Here is a 25284-nt window from a genome sequence, read left to right as displayed (position 1 = left end):
GCGCGCACACACGCGCGCGTTCTGAGGGAACCTTTTCTTGGTTTCTTGGTGCCAATATGTCAAACATTGAAAAATGATTTGATACTCGCATCGTATTTCTATGTGAAGAATATGCAAAAACCATTTAACGCTAAACCTGCTTAGAAACAAGGTTTTCAAAGGCTATTTCTCGCAGTGTGAAATAACCCCAAGTTCTGCTTTATGTCCAAGTATCTCCATGACAACCACAAAAAGAGAAGCTTTTAGTGAGATACAAGAAACGGAAACTAATGCCCTCGTGCCACGTGTGGATAGCGTTCATGGCAGACAGAACTATACATTGATCAACTGAAGTATTTCGCAAAGAGCTATGAGATTCTTAAAATAACACCCGTTCACCTGGTAGCGAATGGAAATAAACAAAAAAAATCACTTTATTCATATCTATATAACAGATGGAACAAACAGTGAAAACAAAAATAGTTTGCGCACATTTTCTTGTCGTCTGAAGTCCGTAAGCTGCTTGACGTGGCTTTGAATGGTTGGAATTTTCTTCAGCGAAATGTACGTCGACAAATAAAATAAAATAAAATAAAAACAGAAGGGGAAAAAATAAAACATGGGCTGCACCTACCTCTACTTTCAGAGCCAAGCACATCTGCACAGGCTTGAAAACGAAAAAGAAGGTGAGAATCATCGGTACACGCATCAATAGACGAAACAGGATACATGCAGTCCCCATGCCCTCTGCTATACGTGAAGGTATAAGGACCTCGAAATGGACATGGAACTGGAGCAGTGTCCACTGAAAAAAAAAAAATTAATTAGAATACCACGTATATAAGATTTCTAATATTATATACAAGTATTAATGTTTTTATGAATATTTTGTTCCTATTTCTTCAGCTATTATGCAGCTTCAGACATCAGTGAAGCTTGGGATTTGAAATTTTCAAATAAATGCATTTCTATTTCAATCATTATTTTCACCGAATAAAAATGTGCTGATCATTTTTGATCAATTATAACTGAATATAGTTGACATGGAACTGAACAACCCAGTTAACAGCCTCATTGACTATAGATGTCATGTTGTAATCCCAAACAACAATATCACAATTTCTTTGAAATCATCTTTCATAAACCAGCTTAAAACATTTTAAAAATGTGAAAACATTCTGATTTGAAATGGTCATTGTTTTAAAAAGAAAATGCTCTGGCTATTTTGTGATAGGATGTCGTTCTAGACAAATTCTCCCAAGTCATAGAAGGTTGTCTTTTTGAGACCACCCATATATTATTTTCTAAATATTTTATTATTTTTCATTACTTCCCGTAAAAGGGGCCTCGCGGTCGTTATATCATCATACGCTATAAATAAAATAAATACGTAAACATTATATTAATTATTAAAATTTTAGACATCATCGAAATATCACCATTGTTAGTATTTTAATCAGGGACGGCTCGTGCGTAGGCACTGCGAAACTGCAGCAACCCCAATTTTTCTCGATATATAAATATATTTATTAATTTATTTATATTTGCTTGTAATATTTAATTTTATCATAAACAATCCTATACAATTCTCTTATTGTGTATAAAAATAATAAAAATCCATCTTGTAGCACTTAGGAGGGCGAACGACGCTAGCGGCACTGTATTTACCACAGTGTCATATTGCTACGCGCACAAGCATATGCACATCATAGTGAGATGCGAGCAATTTACTCCAGTAGAAGAGTGTTCTATTGGCGTAAGTGCTTATCGTGTCTACTCCGTCTCTTTAAATATTTGGACATTACAATTAAAGGATTTAATTGTAATGTCCAAAAAATATAAATCCATTCCTTTAATTACAATTTTTAAAGGAATGGATTTTATTTTTAAGTAATTTTGAATTATACTAAACTGTATAATTCTATCGATAATAAATAATATTTTTTCTTGTTTAATTTTTTTTTAATTTTTACCATAATTTTGATATTTTATCCAAACACGTATACACTGTACTTACAGCGTGTATGTATGTAAAGTTGCAGCACCCCTACGATTTCAAGCCACGAGCCGCCCCTGGTCTTAATATATGTAATGTTTCTTATAAATTGTATAAATGAATGCAAACGTACACTGAAATTAAAAAAAAAAGTTATGGTGAATACTTACATCTGAACATGGAAAATAAGAGGGCATCTCCGTTTATTTCTGAGCAAAGAGATTCTAAATTTTGATGCTGTTGTGGAGGGGAACAATAAGCTAAAATAAAAATGAAAAACTATTAATGGAAATATTTAATTAATCATTAAACCATTTTCCACTTCGCTATTAACTTTCATATAAAAATCGAAAATACGTGAAGTAGCTAAAACAATCCAGTAAATGTAGCGAATGAAAAAAAAAAAGCACTTACTTTCTTTATATTGCAGTACATTAAGATGCTTTTCATGAATTACAACACATCGATAACAGGGCTCAGTCCTGTATTAAATTGAAAATAGAATGTCAAGTTCCTTTTTTATTACATAATTGAAATTTATACATTTTGTCTAAAGTAATCATTTTGGAGTAGATAAGTGCTATTTCGATAAAGATATTGTTGATAACAGAAATGAATTAAAAAGGATGTTTAAGATTATTTTAGATAAAATAATCGATTTAATTTAGTTTTATTTAATATTGTTCAAAAATAAATATTTTACTTATACATAATTAAATTTTAAAACACAATTTCAATATATATTTAAACACTGCTTATATTTTATAAAAAAAAATTAGAAAAAAATATCGAACACATGACATCCCAATGATACAAACGATGATCGTTTATTCCATGTTTCGAAAAAGAGCAAATGATTTAGGCTGAAGCAATATTGTTTGCTATTTTCATTGGTAGATAAATCTTTTAAACTGTATTCGGCGGAAAGATTTACAATTAGCTGTTTCAACGAGTCAATGTATAGTAGAGGAGAGATTTCTCGTTTCAATTCTATAGAAACCAGTTTCATATGCGTGCATCGTGGTTATAGTTATTTTATATAAAATTGTGGTGCCATGCATTGATGAGAAACGCTCTTTCTTTTAGTAATTTAGGATTCTTTCTGATAATTCCAAGTAAAAGTTATAATATCCCTGCCAGCCTATAGCAAATACTAGTACTGCGACTCACAATGTAATTAAATAACAAATATGTGATGAAATCAATGTATGATATAATGATAATGATGCACAACGTGATGACCAATAGAAGTACCAATGTATTGTGATAAAATCACTCTATGATATAATGACGCACAACATGATGACCAACAGCAGCTATTATGATAATAGCTAAGGTTACGATACATTAAAAAAAAATTAGTTAGATGGGTGAAGCAAGAATGCTTTTCATATTCCCCGTTATCTGTAGAAGAAAATGTATGGATGGGGTAATATAGAGCTATAAGCTCTGACCATGGCAGAGGGGTTACAGCAATAGCCGAGCCTCAGTTGAAACTTCATTAGCTACAACATTTCCATCCATTACCTATTTTAGTCGCCTCGTACTACATGCATGGGCTACAGCGATTTTTAAGTAAAGCCCTCTGTAAAAATTAAGACGATCCCTACGAGTGGCCGAAAGATCGTCCAACTGAGCGTTGGTTCCACTTAGTGACGGGTCCCCCACCTCTGAGAAGAACCACTCATATTCCAGGGGAAAGCATCTACCCACAAGGCCCCTCATGGGCTACGCGGGAGAACACCCTCCGCAGAGACTCAAAATGCTCTCTCAGGGCAATCTCCCGGAAATCTAAGCCCCCCCCCCCTCCCTCACCGGGAGCAAACTTCCAGGAGAAACTTAAGAGAGCGAACCTCTCGAAACTCAGCGTTCCATTTTAGTCGCCTCTTACGACATGCATGGGTTACCGTAGCGCTATTCTTATCCCGACCAACACATGGGGTGGTTACGATACATAACTAGACAAGTAATAATATAAAATAAAATAATATAATATAAAAAGACAAGTAATAATATAAGAAATAGGTGGATTCTATCAAATCATATAACTGCAATTATTTATTTAAAATTATAAAGTTTACAATTTTAATTTATATATAATAATTAATTATATAAATAATTATAATATTATTAATTATTTACGATAATTATTATGACCAAGCATTTAAAATATATCAATATCATCTTCGCGCATGAAGTTCAACATAGGCTAATAGTATTGGTAGTTGTGATAGTAATTTTTGTATCCCAACAGGAAACAACCTACGTAATAAAACCATTAATTATATGTAATAATTCTGTAAATATAATTTTATCTTAACCACCTGTTTCTTTGGATGAATTATTTAAAAACGGAATACCTGGTAGAAAACCGATGAAATGAAAATATTCATATCCTGATTTTTGTAATGTTATATATAGAGAGAGATTACCTTAGTTAAAAGCACACACTGGGGTGGGATAAATTAGCATTTGAGAGGAAATTAGCAGAGGAAAAATTTCTTTGTCGTCATCCCGTAGGAAACAAGCAAGCAGAAGGGAAAAAAAAAGTAAAATTATAGGGTGTGAGCGAATCTAGAAAACGGATGAAGATTACGTGCGGTATATACAGTCCAAGATAATAGTATGAAAGTTTGCATTGATTTTTCCAAGCTTGGAAAAGATGAACAGAAGCAGAAAGAAACGAGCTTATTACGCAGACAAAGAGAGATAGATTTGTATCTTTGAGCAGGAAAAAAAATACTTAAATCGAAGAAAAAAAAAGTAATGCATGGAACACCCACAAAAACAAATTGGAGATAACATATTCTGTTCATTCTTCGGAAACTTGCATTAAAGTGTAAAAAACAAAATATAAAAAGAAGGAAATTTGGATTTAAAGACAATATGCTACCTAAGTTACATCATGCATGGCAACAAAACAGCCTTTGTTAAGAAAAGAAAAAAAGAATGTCTGGAAAATGAAGAGGGTTTTATATGCACTTAAAAATGGAGTGAGCAGACAAATGACAGCATTTATTCGAGTGTTTAAAATATACAATACTCCTATTACGAAATAATTTTACGTACTTTATGCGAGATTAAACTAAATGTAGATCTGTTTCGATTTCTATATTCAGACACCTGATTGGAAATTAGGCTCAATTGACTAATTTGACAACCATATCGAAAAAATATCAGTGTAGCCGACTCTTCAAAAATCAGACATCAGTTAGGCTTTAGTCAACTTTAAAATTGTTCAGACTATCGGTTTTTTTAGCTTGATTATTCTTGAAAGTAGATGCGTAATGATTTTCACGAATTCTGAAGTCTAAATCTAACTATGCCAATTTTTACAGAACATCAACATGAATGGTTGGCTGTTCATCTTTCAATTTTTATTTCCAGGAATGTCAGATTGTCTGTGCTTAAGGATCGAATTTTGGAAGGCGAGGATGGATGCAGACAGGCGCCACTGCTAATTTTTCTTGAGTCTTCATCTAATATTATTTATTCAACTCCTGTGTAACAATTAGGCTTACGTAAGTCTGCCGTGTTTTTTTTTTTTTTTTTTTTTTTTTTTTTTTTTTTTTTTTTTCCAGTTATGAATTGTTCCAATTATGAAGGCCTAGCTGGGCGAGTGGATAGCATCTGTATGCTCGTGCGTTCGAATCCGACTACGGACTTGAATTTTTGTAAATATCATTATGTAGAAGTCGAATTGCATTCTACTTTGAGACTCTACTGTGCTTACTGGAGACTTTAAGTGGATTGATAAAGTTTCGTGATTGGTTTCTAGAAGAGAGTTATCAGATTATGTAAAAATTAACAAAAAAAAAAAAATTAAAAATAATAAGAAACAAAACAAACGTAGTTCACTCATGGCACTGATATACTAAAGATATATCAGGAAATAAGAATGTCCTCAAAATTCTTATGTTCTCAATGATATTTCGATTCGACGGAAAGCATAAAGAAATATCTTCTTTTTTGGTTAAAATAAAATTTTAATCAAATCTATTTTATTTTATTTTTATATTATATAGTTTATTTTATCCAAATCGAATCCAAAAGTTAGATAGATATTTTTGCAAAAAATAAAAAAAGTTGATTTTTATCACCGAGAACAGAATTTTTCTGATAATTTCAACCCTTCTTCCAGCCGTGCCGAAGTTTACAAGTTCGACGGTGTCCCAAAGCCCAGAAGGCGAAGTTGATAACTACAGATCTGGCATGCAGGGTATTGACGTTTCAAAAATTCGAATATTGTTCCTTGGGGGGAATTGATTAGGTTAAAAAAAAAATCTTAGCTAACGTATAGATTAAGGAAGCTTGAAATATGTCGGATAGCGAGTGGAAACAGATTTAGTAGACAGACTTCGCTTGTTTCATTAGCTCGTGAAGAAATAAGAAATTGAAACTAAGTTACAAACTTGGGTGCGATACACATTTGATGCAACGATGTCTTCGGTTGGGAATAACAAGAACTATCAATGCATCTTAGATGAACCAAAGTGTGGCTGAATCTATTTGAATTCTGAGTGAAATTTTGCTACGAATGTCTGTTTGAAAAGTGAAAAAATGTGGATTACGAATTATAATAATCAACGATCTAAATTAGATGAAATTTCGAATTCAAAACAACAACAACAACTAGACAACACGTCTGAAAATACAAAATGATACCAATACAATCAAAATAATAGGGAAATACTTCTGATAATACAAGAATCATACTTAATAACAAAATTCATGAATAAATAATCGTTATTTACAGTCTTATATGGGATTGAAACCTAAATTTTTCGAAAGAAAAAAAAAAACTTTTGAAATAAAATATCACCGAAATATTAACAGAGATAATTTGATTAAAAAAATAATCTTCAATCACATGACAATTTGTAATGACATAAATTATTCGCAGAATCAGTTACAACTTGGCTGGTTTGAACACGCAGTAAGGATATCACCCATAAGGGTCATCCGCCGTATCTTTCCTTCAGACTAAGAACCACACTGTAGATTCTGAAGACATCAAGGAACCTCATATGTTTCTGTTCAATCAGAAAGAAAGCAAAAGAAAAAATACGTAGAGGCATTACTCATCGAGGATCCAACCCATTGTAAGATAAATAGGTGGAAAAGAAAGATGTAGAAGGTTAAATAGATCAATGTTTCCTAAACTGTGTTCTGTGGAGCCCCAGGGATCGTCGAAAACTTGTAAAGAACTCCCCAGAGCATACAGACATTTATAACTTGTATTAGATGTGGTTGCAGACGGGGAAAATTCAATGAATAAAAAAATATCACTTTTTATTAAATTGACTTATTTCTTTATTATTAGTACTATCATGTATTATATGTTTTCTTGATTAAAACATCTTGCAGTAATAATTCATCCCCATACTGAAAAAGAAATTGTGTATTCGGGTTTCGCAGGCTCAACAAAGTTTAACAAAAACTGAAATAGAGAATTTATTTGTTTTAATTATTTGTATTTTAAACATCCATAACAGCTATTTATGAGCATATTTTGTGACTAATTCTAAATTTTGAAGAATTTTATTTTTTTGTTTCATTTGAATGTAGAACTTCGCCAACAACACTCAGATAGAGTCATCTTTTGAAGCAGAAAATTTCAGAACTCACCTGCTTTGCACGAAGCTGCTCATAGCCGATAATTTATGATAATACACCTCAGTAGCTCACAGCGATGACACTTTAAGGATGGAAAGATATGGGTTCAATTCCCGTCATAACATGACAGGAACATTTATCCCATCATTCGACTAAAGGTGACTTAGTGGGTCTCATAGAAGTGTTTCCCTACTAAAAGTCTGCGTAATAAGCAAACCAGCCAAAGAACACACACACACAGTTTAAATACATAATGCATAGCACGATAGCCCTGGCAGTTTTTGAGGTAATCTAAACAAAAAATTGTTGTTCTTTTCATGGCTGCGACAACATGAGGGTTTCGCTGAATATAAAATATTACTATGACGTCATCTTCCTACTGAAAGTAATCTGTTATTGTAATGGAGATAGACAAGATAATATTTATTGCAAACTTTATTTGTATACAGTATTGATTGTATCATGACATTTAAATTTTGGCATATTTCGCTAGATATCTGCGTCTAGTATTTTCCGTTTATAGACGTATAACAATTGCCCATCGATACGAATATATTTGGATACTTTAGTATATACATTTATGTAATGAAATATCATATTTTATGATTGCTTTAACACAAAAAATCCACACATGTTGGATGAACGTGAAATTGGTGATATTTAAGTAAAGCCAACTCTAAAAATTCGGACGATCTCTAGACCACTCCATAGTGGACGAAAGACCGACCAACTCAGCGTTGGCTCCCCCACCACCGAGAAGAACCGTTCATATTCCAGGGAAAGGCATCCGCCGACAAAGCTCCTCATCGGGCCGTGACGGAGAACACCCTCCCCAGAGACTCAAACTGCTGCCTCAAAGCAAAAACCTTAAGAGTGCGAAACTCTGAGTCCATTTAGACGCCTCTTACGTCATGCTTGGATTTGCATTGGGGATATTCTTACCCGGCCACCACATGGAGAGTGAAGGTGAATTTGGTTGATAATGATCAGGTTGGTTCGTCCTTATAAGGACTGGCTTAAAGGGACGAAGCAAGAATGCTTTTCATCTTCCCCGTTATCTGCAGAGGACAGTGTAAGGATAAGGTGTTATTTAGCTATTAAAGCTCTGATCATGGCAGGAGGGTAACAGCAATAGCCGAGCATTGCCATCCATTACCCTCCAAGGGTATTGGATTGAATGAATCAATCCAGGAAGTATTAAGGACTGAGCGACTTAGACACTTTATGTAACAAAGAAACGTTTTGGTGTATTACAAAAAATCTGAAAATAATTTTTAATTATTTTTAACAAATAAAAATATTCATTAAAATTTATTTTTAATAATTTTTATATATAAAAAAATTTCTTATTTGTGATTTTTATCAAATAAAAATTTGAACTTATAAAAATTGTACATTAACCATAATTTACCAGTAAGTAATTGGAAAGAATAATAAAAGAAAAAATCCATTTATTATTTATATTTTTCACAAAACTGTTAAGGAGGGTATTATTAAAAGCTATTTAATTTAAACTGATTTTAAAAACTCATAGAATGAATTTTTTTTTTTTTTTTTTGTAATGGGATGAATATACCACAAACATATATTTAAATTCGCGTTTTATGATTAAATCGGAATAAGAATCAAGATGCATCGAGGTAGTAGTTAAAAAAAAATAATTTATGAAAAAACCCACGAACGTAACGGACTTATTGTCGCCAGTACCCTGAGTTAAGACCAACTACAGCCAACATTCAGGAATTATTTGCGCTATCGCTATCCTGAAACGATAACTATTTGCCCAATAGTTTATTGCAATACTAAATTCAAGGTTCGTCATTTGAAAAGACATGGGTTCGAATCTTGTGCAACACTAGAGAAACTTCTATAAGGGCTTTCAGCTGAAGGTTAGTTGACCGGTGTCATACGAAGACGGCAGGACATTTACTTCCTGGAATTGTATTTATTCCCTTTGAAATAGTCCAACTAGCCGGAGAACACGCCATTTACCTACATAATACACTGAGTGCATATCCTTAGTTGTTTCGCAATGTAATTGTAAAAAATAAAAAATAAGCTCATGCGTTGTTAGAAAATAATTTATTTACAGTTGTCAATAACAGACAACTGTAAATAAATCTTGACGAGAAAAACGTTTCTCGCCAAGTAAATATTAAAATGAGATCTCAAGTCCCATTTGTGTTGCTTCGAAAGCTCAATTAACGCAGTTAAAAATATGATACATAAATTTAAAAAAAATTAGCAAAATAAATAGCGAAAACTTTCCTCGAATCCTCATTAATGCTAGCTACTAAATTCATGAGCCGACATCCAAAACAGCATCTCATTAATAATATCCGCTCCAATTTCCAGTCTCAGATTTAGCGAATTTCTGTATTAAGTGAACGTTAAATCCTTCTCTTTCGAATAAAGACATTTACACAAATTTTCAGGCAATTGAATGTTCTTGATTGCTGTTCATCCAGCAATCAACTTGGATCAAACAGCTTTCCTAAGAAGGAAATATATTTTGCGAGGATTATCAAACAAACACTTTTGTAAGCATAAAGAGGCACAAAATGGACCTCTATTTGCATAAAATGAAGCTTAGGGTAACCATTGCTATTATTTGACTAAGCCCGTTTGCTATAGCCAATTATTTTTCCACCGAGATTCAAATCGACCATTAATCAAATGCAAAAATTAATTATTTTTATTAGAAAAATTCTTCACGTTATCTCCAAGCTGTGAATAAAAGTGAGAGAGAAGTTATCGGAAAAATTAGCATGCAATTAATAATAAACAAAAAAGAAAAGAAAACATTAGTGGACCTCTCATGTAGAAACAACTGATATCTGGCCTTAGGGGTCGTTTGTGCAGGCAACTGAACCCGCTGATGGTTGCACTCCAGAGATTTGATCATGTTTTATGTTCTGCTTCATTTATTCTGCTTTTCCCCCTACCGGTTTCCACCGCTGCTAATAAATTACTGGCATTAATTAACACATCCATTGAACGGAAGCAACCATCCTCGAATAAAAATGTAAATAAATTAGCCAAACTGAGATAAAGTTTCTTCTAATATATTACATAGGAAATTATAGCAAAGCGTTAAATGTTTGCTAATTGTATTTGGAGATAGAGAGCCAACGGAGTTTGATTTATGAGCTTTCAAGTTTTTTTTTTTTTTTTAATAACAAAATTACTTTTTAGGTCATAACAATAAAAATTAGCCACGTGAAAGGAGCGCCATCTATGTCACTTCCTGTCTGTCTGTGAAATGTAGAACTTTGTCGCGTGACTCGAGCCACAAGCATCCATAATTGCATTGTTGATTTTGTTTCGCTATTTTAAAAATGAACACTAGGGGGAGACCTAAAAATGACAAATCTAGTCATTGTTTATTTCCGTGCTTAAGCTGAAAACGCCTATAAATCAACTACAAAAATAATATGAAAAATTCATACCTGCTTTCAATTAAAAATTTGTCACCATCCGCTTGGCGGCATATTCCTTTGTTTGACAAAGTACCGTTGTATATCCGAATGGGGTCCTGCACGCCTTTTTGGAACCAGCTGCCGGACCAGTGGGCGGGAAAATAGCAACTATCTAAAAAAATAAAATAAAGTAAAATAAAATAAATAAAAATTAAAGATTAAAGCAAATTGTTGATTAAATTTTCAAAAATTATGTAAGAATCACTAACACTGTTTATTTTCTTAAATAAGTTAATATTTTAAATGAAATTTTCACATTTTTTAATATAATATTATATATATAATCTATGTAAAATAGTGCAGAGTCTGGAAATAATATTCTGTTTTCCCTTAAATAAGACACTAGTGAGGATGCTTTATTCTTATTAGATACTTATTATTCCGCTTACAGAGATAAAACTAGTTTACATGCAGCAAATATTTTCTTTCCATCAAATACCAACAATATGTGCATCACCCGTGAATATACAATGATCCAGTAGTGTACTTAACATTCAAAATTGGCCAAGTTGCTCCGTTCACATTAATGCATCAATAACTCTCGTTCTTTCTCTCTGGAGTTTATCTTATGTTTGAATTTTTTTTCTCCTCGTACATTTAAACGAACTTGAAAATTATATTCAAGCAATGGCTCAAATCCAAACGCAGTCTATTTACACAGAAGGTAAAATAAATATTTATAATAATCTCTCTGGATTTTCATATAACAACCCAGCAATTTTTAACAACACAATGACAAAAAGAAACTTCGGTAAAGTTCGGGTTTTCTATCGGATATGTTCGGCACTTTAATGTGATTTAAAACATTTATCTAAAATTTCAAGAGTATTTTGTTATACATTTAATAAATTTAGCTATTCATTTTATCCAACTGGTATTATTTTCTTTGTCCATTTTTACTTGTTTTGCTCACACGGAGCATTTATCAAGATATTACATTGAAAAAAAAAAAGATATTAAATTTATCTCCAGATATCGGTCATACTACAATATTGGTATATGTTAAAACTACATTGCTTTGCTTTACACGAAGCTCTGTTCTAAAAATTCTATTTCGTCTGGCTTCTATCCAGATACCATTTCAAATCGAGCTATATTGAACTCGATAGAGGCCGTATCTCCAGTTTCCCCAGAAGGTTACAAGAAAAAAAATTCAACCAGTAAATTTTTCCTTTAAAGTTTGGGTAGACCAACAAACGAACAAATAAAAAGTTGATCGAGAGCTTCTTATAGTGCACAAAACCTTAAGAGGAATATCCCAAAGGTGGCATCCTTGGAAATCACTATCGCAATAGATATTAAGAATATCTATTGCGATATTCTTAAAAACAGAGCGCTAGATGTGATCTCTTTCGTTGCTTTTCTACACAGAATCCTTTATCAGCAATATGTGACAAAGCAACTCGCATCTTGTAGTATGAAAAATAACCGTAGTGTGGCGCTAACGTCGTTTATTTGTCGATCAAAATAGACTTATTATAAGCTAGAAGAAAGAAATTAACAATAAGGTGCAGCTGAAGAATCGTAGAATATAAAAGAAAAAGTGAAAATAAAAAAGTTAGTTTCCTATTTACAAACAGGTTTTACTTTTCCAACTTTTTTATTTATTTTTATTTTTATTATAGTAATTTGTAGCTATTTGTAAGGTATTATCATCATTTTCTCCTGGAGGAACAGCACTTAGTATATTGAAAGCCAACAACTGTGGCACAAGGCAAAAAGTGTTGGTATTTTTGCTAGAATTACGTTTTTTTTCTTCCGTTTTATTCTGGGAGATCTTTGTTAATCTTCGATTAAGGAGAGGTTTCATAAAATATTAAAGCTTCAACTGGCACCGTAAAGAATTTGATTAGCTACAATTTTACGAAGGAAAGTGTGTCATGTGATAGGAGTTGGCTTATTCGTAAGGATAATAAATCATCTAGGGATACAATACAAAATCAGAAAGTCGTAATTAGTAAAAGGAAACCGATTGAAAAAGAATAAACTGTAAAATGACTATTAAAGTACGTAATTTTTTTAAAATGCATTCACTTGTTATAAAAGAAGTTTTGGTACTATTTATAGGAGAAAAACAACACGCTCACTAAAACACCAAATCGTGTTTGTTTTAAAATAATAATAAAAACATCCTTGATGTTTTTCTAATACCACTCAGAGAATTCCTCTCTGAAGAAAGACAAACCAGCCAGAGAACACAGTTGATTGGCTTAACACACACCCTCTGGCAATAACACACACACTGTATGTGTGTGTGATTAGTTGGTTAGACTAATGACAAGGTAAATCCCTTCAAAGGACGCCTTTGCCTGAGACCAGATAACTCAGCATCATACTTAAAAACCTAGAAAAAATATCACTCTAGCCAGAATTCAAATGCAGATGTTTCTGAGAATTCGCCACACGAAGATCTCGCTCGGAGTTTCTACCTTTTGGCGGAGCTGGCCAGTTCCTTCGTCCTACAACTTTCCATAGCTCTCTCTCTCTCTCTCTCACACGCACACGCACACACACACACGCACACAGACACACACACACACACACACACACACACACACACACACACACACACACACACACACACACAAACTTTGCCTACATTAATTTCATTAATTAGATTACAATCTTCTTCTTTGTCAACATTTTTACCTTACATTCCACCGTACTGATGACAGTATTTTCATCATCATCATCATCCTCTTCTTGAACATGATTCACATCACCAGTCTAATCTTCGTCATCATCCTCATCACTTTGTTCTCCGTGAATTACTTCCTCCCTTTTGAAGTGATTGATGTCCCCAATTTTCATTTCTTTCTGAATGGGCACTTTAAGATCACGTTCCACGTTTTTTTTATTTATTTATTTCGTGATCAACTTATCCCCATTCGACTTCTGATTTATTTGATAGAATGATTTTGCTACTACGTGTACACCGAGAGACCCTCTCATCCTACAAAGTAATGTATCTCTTGGTGCAATTCCGAAGAATTCTAAGCTTCCTCGTCTTAGTACAAAGAATAATAGCGTAAGTTATTTTTATAAAAGGGTTAAAGGTTAACACTGGAAACTTTAATCTAATGTTGATAATGGAAACTATCTTTTAAAAGAATGTTCGTCGAAGCAGTTGTCATTTTTCTATAAAAGCAAACTCAATTTAACTCTGTTTTTTTTTTTTTTTGAACGTATAATAATTAAACTTTCTATTTCCATATTCATTTAAATTAATCTTACTAAACTTTTAAATTTTCAGAATATTTCAAATACTCGACAGTTGATGATTTTAAAATAGATTTTGCGATTTTTTTTATTTATGTGTAATAATTTTTTTTAAAATTCACCTTTATACGCAGTATCAAATCCAGAATTATGTAGGATTACATTAAACCCATCAGAACCTTTGGAAAATATTGCCTAAATCAATTATTTACCTAGTCAATAATCTGATTAATTAGTTATAATTTAGTCCACATACCGACTGCTAAGCCTATTTTTACTTAGCAAGCTAGCCATTATTTATAAAGATCAATTGCATGTTCATCTTAATAGAGCGACTTTTGCCTTCATCAGGACAAAAAGCCAGCCCTGACAGGTAATTGAAATTTAATTAAGAACACTAAACTTGTGAGATTAACAGGACAGGGAACATCGCAAAGGGACTATCGATTTACATCTAGTGGGAGGAAACACAAAGGATGCATAGGTGACATATCATAGTTGAGAGAATTGGTGTTAATCAAACAGTAATTAGCAACGGAGAATACGTCACTTGAAGTCGCAGACAGATGATGCTACAAACGATCGCTAAATAAAAGAGGGGTCTGTGAGGGAAGAGGGATAAAGGAGGCTTTAAATTGGTGGTTCAGCACACCGACATTAAAGACAACCAAGTGGCGGGTTGATGACGTCAGAAGTGACATCATCGGATTCTGTTAGCGTTGGTCATGGGATCGTTCTCTGTCTTCTCACGCTTGCGCAATCAAATTGCAATATTTGTAAGCCATCCATTTATCTTGAATCACGTAGGAGACTGTCAGTGTCCTAGACAAAAGATTATGATAGCTCGCTTTAACATATCGCAGTCTTTAAGTGTGATGCACGGCTGGTAAACAAACACCATCTGTAAACCGACTTCATCGTCACCCATAGAAGTTCTTTCAAATAATTTCAACCTTTATTGGTGTTAACGAAGTTATCCGAGAGCGCCAATGGATGCATTTCGCCATAGTTCGATTACACGTTTCTCTTCGATTCCTTCCAACCATTTGTGTGTTTATTTTAGCCATCTTAACTCCTCTTCCCCGCATCCCCTTCCACACATTTCCATTCCGGGCAGTCTCTTTTTATTCAGATTCACGAGAAATACGAGTTAAAAAAAAACACATTCATACCCATTACTACAGATGTTCTATTGTTGTCATTGCTTCTCCTGTGTGCCGAATACCACAACAAACCGAACCCTTGCTCCATAATTGAATTATCCAAGTACAGTAGTAAGCAAATCTAATGGAATATAAGAAGTCTTGTGCCGACAATAACGTAATAATACCCTTCATGGAGGGTTCTCTTTAGCCTTTTAGTACAAAAGCTAGCATCGGCACATGCTCCGGCTCAGACTACAGTATATACATAAAAAAAAAAAGATGTGTGCCTTGTATATCTGATAAAGTCCGTCCCCTGTGAAATGTTCCTAGATAAAGGGATATTTCTATCTACAGGGATAAAGGGAAGTTTATTTTCTACCCTACCTTGGAGAGTTTTGTTTCCTATGAGCGGATGCAGACTCTGTTTATACTCGTATTCACAGATAATGCGCTCAATCTCACTTACCGTAAGATCTATACCATCAAAATATGAGATATTTTGGAAGAAAATAAACCTTTTTTTTTTTAAGAAGCTAATATGGAATGACAAGAGAATATCTTTAATTTGAAATTTATGTATTCATTGAGCAGACAGTTTTGATATCTGCTACTGAAGATTACTTCGTGACTAATATAGGTTTTAAGGATGCGGATTTCTCCCTAAGAAGTAAAGGAAATCACATGTCCTTATAAGGAAATCACATAAGTAATTTACTTATAAGTAAATTACTTATGTGATTTCCTTATAAGGACATGTGATGTAATTTACTTCTTAGGAAGAAATCCGCATCCTTAAAACCTATATTAGTCGCGAAGTATCATGTTATTAAAAAAATTACATATATATATAATATTATAAATAATTTTAAAAGGTGTACTTATATTTAAGTATTTTATAAACTTAATTTTGAAGAATTTTCAATTATAAAAATATTTAATAAATAATATTTTTTACTAAATAATTTTATAATGTATTTTTATATTTAAAAATTTAAATATCTTTGCTAACGTTTAAGGAAGACCCACTAGATTTGAGAATGTTCATTCGTTATTCATAGGCTGAGTTCAATGGATCAACCAACTAACACACTAACCTCGACGTGTCAATTCGCAGAGGTTACAGTAAGTTCCCGGGCTCTACCGGTTGTTTTGCTCTGTAGTAGCTGTTAAATCCAGAGCGGTAGAACGTAAATGGGTGGGAAATATGATTAAGAACAAATAAAGAGAGAGAGAGAAAGAGAGAATTTGATAAAGAAAATGAAATACTGCAACAAAATAAAACAGTTTAAACAATGAAACTTTTAATCCAGTCGGTTTGCGAAACTAAAGAAGATAGGTACATGGTGAGTGGATGATAATATTTGACATATGATAATAAGATAGATACATCTACCGAACAACCCTAGATATTAACAGGCAATGCAGAGGAAGAAAATATTTTTTAAAATTTAAAAAGCAATGAATGCTATGAAATAAAAAGGAAATATATTTAGTCAAGAAAGAAAAAAACAAATATTATAAAAAAACTATAGAAAATTACGAAAATAATTACAAATACTATTAGACACCATTAAATAAAAAGAAAATGATTTATATAAGTAATAAATCGGAATATATTGATTGCATTTGAATTTTTTGGAGTGTACTGAGTTCTTTATTTCACCCGTGAATTTTTCACCTATGAAACAATACTTGAATCCGCTATTCCTAGTGGTAGTAACCTAAAAGTTCCTCTCTAGAAGAGCCAACGCTAAACGCTATTTAAGCCTTGTTATTTGCCGTTCAAACAAAAGGCAACATTAATAAAAACTATCATACCACTCGTTCCATAACAGATTCAAGACAGAAGTGTCTAAAGACTATGAGGTCAGTGCTTTATGTCTGATCTATTTTGTGGGATGAAACACCCGAGTTTCAGGGAGGAAAAAACTACAAACATTTATTTTCTCTCATCAACATGTTAAAACATCACATGCGGAAAAACTTGAAACAATTTCATGGAAAAAAACAGAATCTACCATCGGATTAAGACACTTCGCTTATTTGGCAGTTTTGTGAAGCAGAAAAGATATATCATCATCAATTTGCAAAATCGCATATCAGGGAAATAGCAAAGTTAGCATTTTCCTGTAACGGTCATTGATTTTATAATTTTAAAATCTCAGCTTAATAAACAAACATAATAAATAAATAAATAAAACGAATTGAATAAAACTAAATTTTCAATAATATTTGGTTATTTAGATATGTTAGTAATTAATATACAATTATAATGTAATTAGATTTTTAAAGTAAAAATCTCAAATTTTTTCAGAATAGAAATAAACTCATTAATTTTTATATAAATATTTGTAAACACCATAAACATTTCTTCATCTTTTGTTTTCATATATCTACATGTGACATTTATCTACATGTGGTTCGGAGAGACCAGAAATTAACCCTTGGAGGGTAATGGATGGCAATGCTGTAGCCAATGAAGTTCTAACTGAGGCTCGGCTATTGCTGTTACCCTCCTGCCATGATCAGAGCTTTAATAGCTCAATAACACCTTATCCCTACACTGTCCTCTACAGATAACGGGGAAGATGAAAAGCATTCTTGCTTCGCCCCTTTAAGCCAGTCCTTATAAGGACTATAAGGACTATCTACATGTGACATTTAAAACTAAAATGGGCGGGTAGATCATAGTCCTTTTTAGGACTTCCAGGATAACAAATGGCAATGCTGTAGCCAATGAAGTTTTAACTGAGGCTCGGCACACACAGCCATGACTAGAGCTTCTTAGCTCAATAACACTCCATCCACACAGATTTTCTTCATTCAGATGACGGGATAAAGAGTCAAGGACTCAGTCCATCGCCCAGTTCTTTTAAGAACTTAAGAACTAAAACTAAAATGGTTTGTCGAGGGAGATGAATCAATCGACCGTGAGATGCGGTGATTGATTTCCTTGGAGGGTAATGGATGGTAATGCTGTACCAATGAAGTTTAACTGAGGTTCGGCATGTTGCTGTTACCCCCTTGGGCGATGAGATTCGAGAGTTTTTGAGTTCGCTCTCTTGGGGTTTTTGCCTTAAGGGAGCAATTTGAGACTCCGGGGAAAGTGTTCTCCGGCACGGCCCGCTGAGGGGCTTTGTCGGTGAATTATTTTCTTCGGAATTTGAGCGGTTCTGCTCGGTGGTCGGGGAGCCCGTCACTGAGTGGAACCAACGCTGAGATATGGACGGTCTTTCGCCCACTATGGAGTGGCCTAGAGATCGTCCGATTTTTTGAGATTTCACCTTTACTTAAATAGTCGGTGATTGATTCATTCAATCCAATACCCTTGGAGGGTAATGGATGGCAATGCTGTAGCCAGTGAAGTTCTAACTGAGGCTCGGCTATTGTTATGATCAGAGCTTTAATTGCTTAATAATAATACCTTATCCCTACACTGTCCTCTACAGATAACGGGGAAGATGGAAAGCATTCTTGCTTCGCTCCTTTAAGCCAGTTCTTATATAAGGACTATAAAACTAAAATATTTAAATTTAAAATACTGCACTGAAATTTCTAGGAGAAAATTATTTCTAAAAGTAGGAGGAGCCTAAGCGATAGTAATCGGTCATAAAGGCTAAACCATAGCAGACATAAAACAAATTATAGATTTTGTAGACTAATTTTCGTCTCTTTCCTCCACTTCTATGCCATACCTGTTAATCTATTTCTATTAGGGCATGCATATGGCACTGTATAATCTGCTAATGGTGATCCACAACCCTCCCCTGTCTACGTATTTCCTGGAACACGAAATAATCTGAGTTAGGTCTCCGGTTGGCGACTACAGTCTTTTCCTTGCTAATAACATTTCGTGCATTCAGAGCTCTCTCACACACACATCTGAAATTCAGAATAAACGAATAATCACGCAAGAGACGGACAGAGAGAGAGAGAGAAAAAGTGGGGGGGAGAAAACTCCGAATACTTTTCTCCACCCAATCAACTGAAACACGCATCTTTTTCATGGACCCACCCAGTGCGGCAAAATTGAGATCAGGCATTGCTTCCGTCAGGGGAAGGCTTCCCTCCCTACACACACACACACACACACACACACACACACAGGCACGCGCGTGTCTTGTGCAAGCTGACGCTGCATTTTTCAACCAACTCGACTTTTATGTTTTTTTTTTTCTTTTATGCTATTAGATGAAGTTTGCCTGTCTAAAAAGTGGAATTAGAGAGGATTAGTAGCCGCAAACGGACTCTTTAGAATGTATTTTTATTGAGTTTCTACTTCTTCTCGAACCTTTTTCCCTTTCAGTCTTCAGTAAGCTCTAAATGCACGATCCATTGAACTGGAAAGTTGGGACAGGAATTATTTACCTTTCAGTTTGTAAAAGCAACGAAACAGATCTCTCTCTCTCTCTCTCTCTCTCTCTCTCTCTCTCTCTTTCTCTCTCTCTCTCTCTATTTATCTATCTTCTCGATGAAAGTACTTCGTCAGCTACATTGACTTATTGCATTAGCCATCAATACCTCGACAGCTAATTCCATGGTCATTCGCTCTCACAGCTGCTGTAAGTTACGTCAAAGGAGATCTTGATGAGTATTCAAGCCTTGTGTACACTGCGCGAAACGTTCTCCCTTTCATCCCTTCAAGGTTATGTTTCCATCCTTATTTAAAATCATCTATTCCACTACTTGCGTTTGTATGTGTGATGGAAACGAATAATTTGTTCAAGTTTTTATAGTAAAGATGATTAAATATATATTACCTTATACTTTTTGTTATTAAATATTTAATCTAATTTATTAAAATATTAATGGAGACTTAAAACACCTTTCATGCTTTTGAAATTATTTATTACTTATTTAAAAATAGTGGAACTTCAGAGATCCAGAGAGTAGCAGATGGCAATGCTGTAGCCAATGAAGTTTTAACTGTAGCTCGGCTATTGCCTTCATTCTGCCATGACCAGAGCTTATAGCTCAATAGCACCCTATCCATACTTTTTCTTCTACAGATAACGGGAATATGAAAAGTATTCTTGCTTCACCCATCTAGCAAAAAAAAATAAAAAATCGGAATCGAAATGTGTTGTGAATTTCATTTCTTAATTATGTAATTTAGTTTAATTTGATCGATATGTTATATATTACAGAATCGATGTCACTTTGTCAACGTCAATATGTGAATTATATATATATTGGGGAAGTAGCATCAACGTGTATTTTGTCTATTTTTGTTTTCGAGAAATATAAATGTTTTATATTATTCCAGATGTTACATTTAAAAAATAGAATAGCCTTATTCAATTAGTTTAAACTTATATTAATGAAAGTTAATTTACTCTATGTTATTAATTTAGATTGTTGGTTGTTGTGGGCTGTTTAGGGACAGCTATATACGCCCTATCATACTAGGGAAATGACTATGAGCAGGATGGTTTCCCGTTGCCTTCCTTGCCGAACTATACCCTACGGCTGTATTCTGTGTGTTTATTGGGACGGTTTTCCTGCTTGCGGGATGAAAAGACCCAGATAAACTAGGGAAAAACCCTGCTGTCCACGCCCGCCAAAGACTGGCTAACTTGGCTATGGCTGAGGAAGATCCTTAAGTTCCTCACGTCATCCAACCTAGGTCACTCCTTCCACAGGAGTGTCCTACGGTCACTTAGACTGGATTTGAACCAATATATGTATATATATATATATATATATATATATATATATATATATATATTTTTTTTTTTTTTAAATTATGTCGTATATTTTATATTTAAATAAATTAATAAAATATAATACTTTTAATGTATCATTTACTTGTTATTATATACTTTGTGAATTAAAATCCGTATTATATATACAATATTGTAATAATACAATAGTTTTATCATAAAAAATCTGTTAGAATTTGAATTTCTATGACCATATTAAAAGGATGTATTTAAGTTCGATTTCAACGATGCCCTTTGCTTGGAAAGATCTTGGTTCAAATCCAGTCGAATAATCTTTATCAGGGTTTTTCAACTAAAGGTCAATAAGGTTTTTTGGTGCCGGAAACTCGGATTTTTCATCCTACAAAGCAGGCAAACTGGCCATGAGAACACACGCAATCAATCAGCATATACATAATAGACTGATAACCTTGTAACCTGCGTTGCTTCGACCGAAAATCTAAAAAAAAAAAAAAAAAAAAAAAAAAAATCCCTAGCGTTTTCTGCATCCAAAAAATCCTTGTTTACTGAAGATATGATTTTGCAACTGAATATAACTCCAAACACAGTGCAATTCCAAAATCTGCTCCGTCTTTAAATATTGTTTTGATCTGTGAAGCGATGTCATAAACCGCTTCACATAAACCGCGAAGAACTATTGGTCGACTTCAGTATACTGTCCGATTCAAAATGTATTGTTATTGGTCGTCGGACCTCCATTGAATCAAATGACTCATCGTGCGGAGGACATCAAGAAATTATTGATCACTAATCCATACAAACACCAAAGCTGCTTGTATGATATACTTGTATGAATGTTTTTTTTTTTAATGAGATTCTGCATAATTTAAACAAATACAACAAATCCAATGCCTAAGAAGTGTTTATGTTTATAATAAATATAATCTTCAAAATACCTTTTAAGTTATTTCTTTACTTCAAGTATATTTAGATTAAAATAATCGACTTTATTTTCTTTGCTATGCTTGTCGATTAGTCTAGATTTGACAACAAAAGTACTCAAATGTAAACTTTTTTCCCCCAATGTTATTCACGCCTTTTACCGAAAAACACAGCTTCGATTTCCTTTATCTGCTTTAGCCATATTTATAAAATTTTGAAGCTGAAAATATGGATGTATATGCCGCTGGTAGAGCTTTACGAAATATATCAGGGCATTTATGGAGATTACAATGTCATTTTGAGAACAGGAAGAAAAAAGAAAATATCCTTTTCAGAAAGAAAGACAGAGAGAGAGAGAGAGAGAGAGAGAGAGAGACCGCTACAAGCCCATGGTACCACGGTAACAATAGCCATGTATTAGTAAAGTCCTTGTCTGTTAGAAATAGACAGGTAGCATCACTGTATGTGGCAGACGGGAAAGATTGGATATTTTTTTTCTGAACTCTATATACTTTTTTTTAACAGATGGATTGACTTGTATGGCATGGCTCGCAGATGGCTACATGTACCCCGATCGCCACGCCCTCAGTAGAATTGTTGTGAGTGACCACGGAGTTCTATAGAGTCTCCGGATTTTTCAACGATCATCAATCATATGACCCGCTTGGTAGACTGACTGAAAGTGATAAACCAGCTAAGGGCTGGAAAGTATTGATCGATGGAAGGAAGGGTGGGCTGATAGACATTTCTAAATCTGATTGTCGGAAAGGAATCACCTTCGTAGGTCATGTTTTATGTATAGACACATTTACAGACCCACCGATGACCTCTGGGTGATGTTTATCTAGAGATATCTTTGCCATATTGATTATATTCTCTGCTTCAGACTAACGTGAGCATCCATTGCGTCTTCTATCTATATAAACGTTAACTTCTGTATAAACTAATGATAAAAATAAACAATTTTTATTTTAAGACAAATTATGTGTATATTGATATAAATAAAACCAAACAAAGAAAACTAGTTATTGTCCAATACTAAAATATAATAATTTTTACTTGTTTTCCTTTTTGAAAGTATATGATATATAGTAATACATAAATGGTGTATTGTTTGATCATAGTAGTAAATATAAGATTTTAAAATAATTTAAAAGAGTTCAATAAATTTTAATAAACATATAATTTAATTTGATATTTTATATGTATACTACATTTTAAAATAAAAATATTACTAATCGAAAGAATTGTTTAGAATTAGGCTTTACAAATATTGGAGATTGCGTTTATCGTTTCATCATATGCTTAAAATATTAAACTCTTATTAATAAATGTACCTTTCCTTTCCATTAAAATACAGTTTAAGTATATCATATACTAAATATTTAATGATGCTTTTTGCTTAATTTAACTAAAAAGTACTTATAAAAATGAACGAATTCTAATTAAATCTTAAAACGTTAAATAAATATAAATAATATTTAAATCTCAAAGCAGGTACTAGTTTTCTTATTCCTATGAAAAATGTATGGTGCCTGGAGCCCCATCTGCCGGGAAATATTTACATTAAAGTGACTTAGCAGAAAAAAAAATCTTTCCAATTGAACTTATATTTGGAAGTGAACTAAAAATTCGGAGATTGTTGTAGTCAACAAAATATATTGTGGATCTTCCTGAAGATCACATATATATTAAAATCAGACTTACTAGCATAACAGTGTGATGCTAGCTTAGTAACTATCACAACAGCATCGAGTCTTCGGAGTTTCCTATGAATTTTGAATATCCTTTTGAGTAATATATGGAATAGTTTCTCTCTCTCTCTCTCTCTCTCTCTCTCTCTCTCTCTCTGTTTCCGTAGTCTTATTCTCTTACTGCATTCTGCATATAAAGCGAAACAGTTATTTTGTCATATTTTATTCGTCTGCATTCCTACCTTTCTTTTCTTGTCTTTTCTCCAAACAAAACGAAAGAAACCTTTGTCTTGTATGCAAGAATACGCTTATCTCAATCCGAAAAACCTACGAAGCAAAACAAAGTAAAAACGAAAAGGACAAAGCCATGTAGAATGACTCGTTGAGCGCATGCTTCCAGATGGTTGTAATATATATTTAAGTGCAGATCATATTTACCTCCGAATTTATAACATGCTATTATATCAACCAATAAGTCACTCAGCCCTCCATTGTAAGGAAGAAAATTGAGTTTTGCGTGTAGTCTGTTATTATGAAAATCATTCGAGTACCGACTCGGATTGACCCATTTAAAGCGAACAATAATAGTAAAAGACCACAAAGCCTATTAACATGATGAGATCATCTATGAGAAGGAATTGCGTAACGAGAGTTTGCTACGAAAGAGACAATATCCTTTGCGCCAATTCTATTAAGAATGCATGCAAAGAGGCTACTTATTTCTTCTGTCATTTTGAGCCACTTAAAAAAAATACTTGAAACCATCGATGAATTACGAATATCAAAAGTATATAAAAAAACATCTTAGTTTGTAAGAAAAGACGAGAAATTACTGATATTCTCTGCTCGGAAATTGATAAATATTTTTTTTTTCCGCTTTCAACATAATGAAGATCCATCAAGCATTTATGATAAATACTTTTATAAAGCTCTTTATTAATAATAAACCCAGATATGAAAAAAAAATGGTAATCGTAGTTTAGCGACATCTAGCGGGAAATATGAAACACATATAAATAATAATCATCTCATATACACTATAAAATTCAAAATAACTGAAATACTGAATGTGTATTCGAATATCTGACTTTTTGCGCACCTTATATATTATGCAGCAACTTGTTGAAAAAGTCAAATCCATACTAAACAAAGCAATTAATAATTCCCCCCCCCCCCTAAATTTAGCTGCACGACACACCCTACATTTTATTACTGTTGTCACTGTCCCACCTGCCATATTCTAGACAGCAGTTGTCAGGTAACAATCTACTAGGCTATCGTACGGAAGCGCACTCTATTTTTATCGCTAAGCTTAACATGACATTCTATTATTATTTCATGATACTTGCTGTCACAATTTATAGAAGCCGGTTTTTCAAGTGGACAATGTCTGGTCGAGAATGCGTTGAGTAAAATGTCTATCCAATAGAGGAGTGGCTATTATTTTTTAATGAAGCTGCAATAAAAGAGTATTCCCAACATGCAACAAAAAAAAATAAAGTAAAAAAAAAATACACTACACCAATGTGATGAAATCCACTTGCTATTGTT

The 25284-nt window shown here is 33.3% G+C and overlaps 1 protein-coding gene across 1 annotated transcript in view; it reads right to left on the bottom strand.

The window, feature by feature from the left end:
• Nucleotides 1–25284, bottom strand: part of LOC150095136 (uncharacterized) — a 271956-nt gene that overhangs the window by 42168 nt on the left and 204504 nt on the right. Inside the window, exons 2-5 of the mRNA XM_090411337.1 lie at nt 11041–11182; nt 2390–2457; nt 2146–2235; nt 614–784 (exon numbers count right to left, since the gene is read on the bottom strand). Coding sequence (XP_090267463.1) covers nt 614–784; nt 2146–2235; nt 2390–2457; nt 11041–11182 — 471 coding nt within the window. The remainder of the gene's footprint in view (nt 1–613; nt 785–2145; nt 2236–2389; nt 2458–11040; nt 11183–25284) is intronic.

This window comes from Typopeltis vanoorti, chromosome 21 (genome assembly GCF_054136105.1).
Source record: "Typopeltis vanoorti isolate ZY-2024b chromosome 21, IOZ_Tvanoo_1.0, whole genome shotgun sequence".
In the NCBI taxonomy this organism is placed as follows: domain Eukaryota; kingdom Metazoa; phylum Arthropoda; class Arachnida; order Uropygi; family Thelyphonidae; genus Typopeltis; species Typopeltis vanoorti.
The sequence above is the reverse complement of the archived record's forward strand: the minus strand, read 5'-3'. Positions and strand labels throughout refer to the sequence as shown.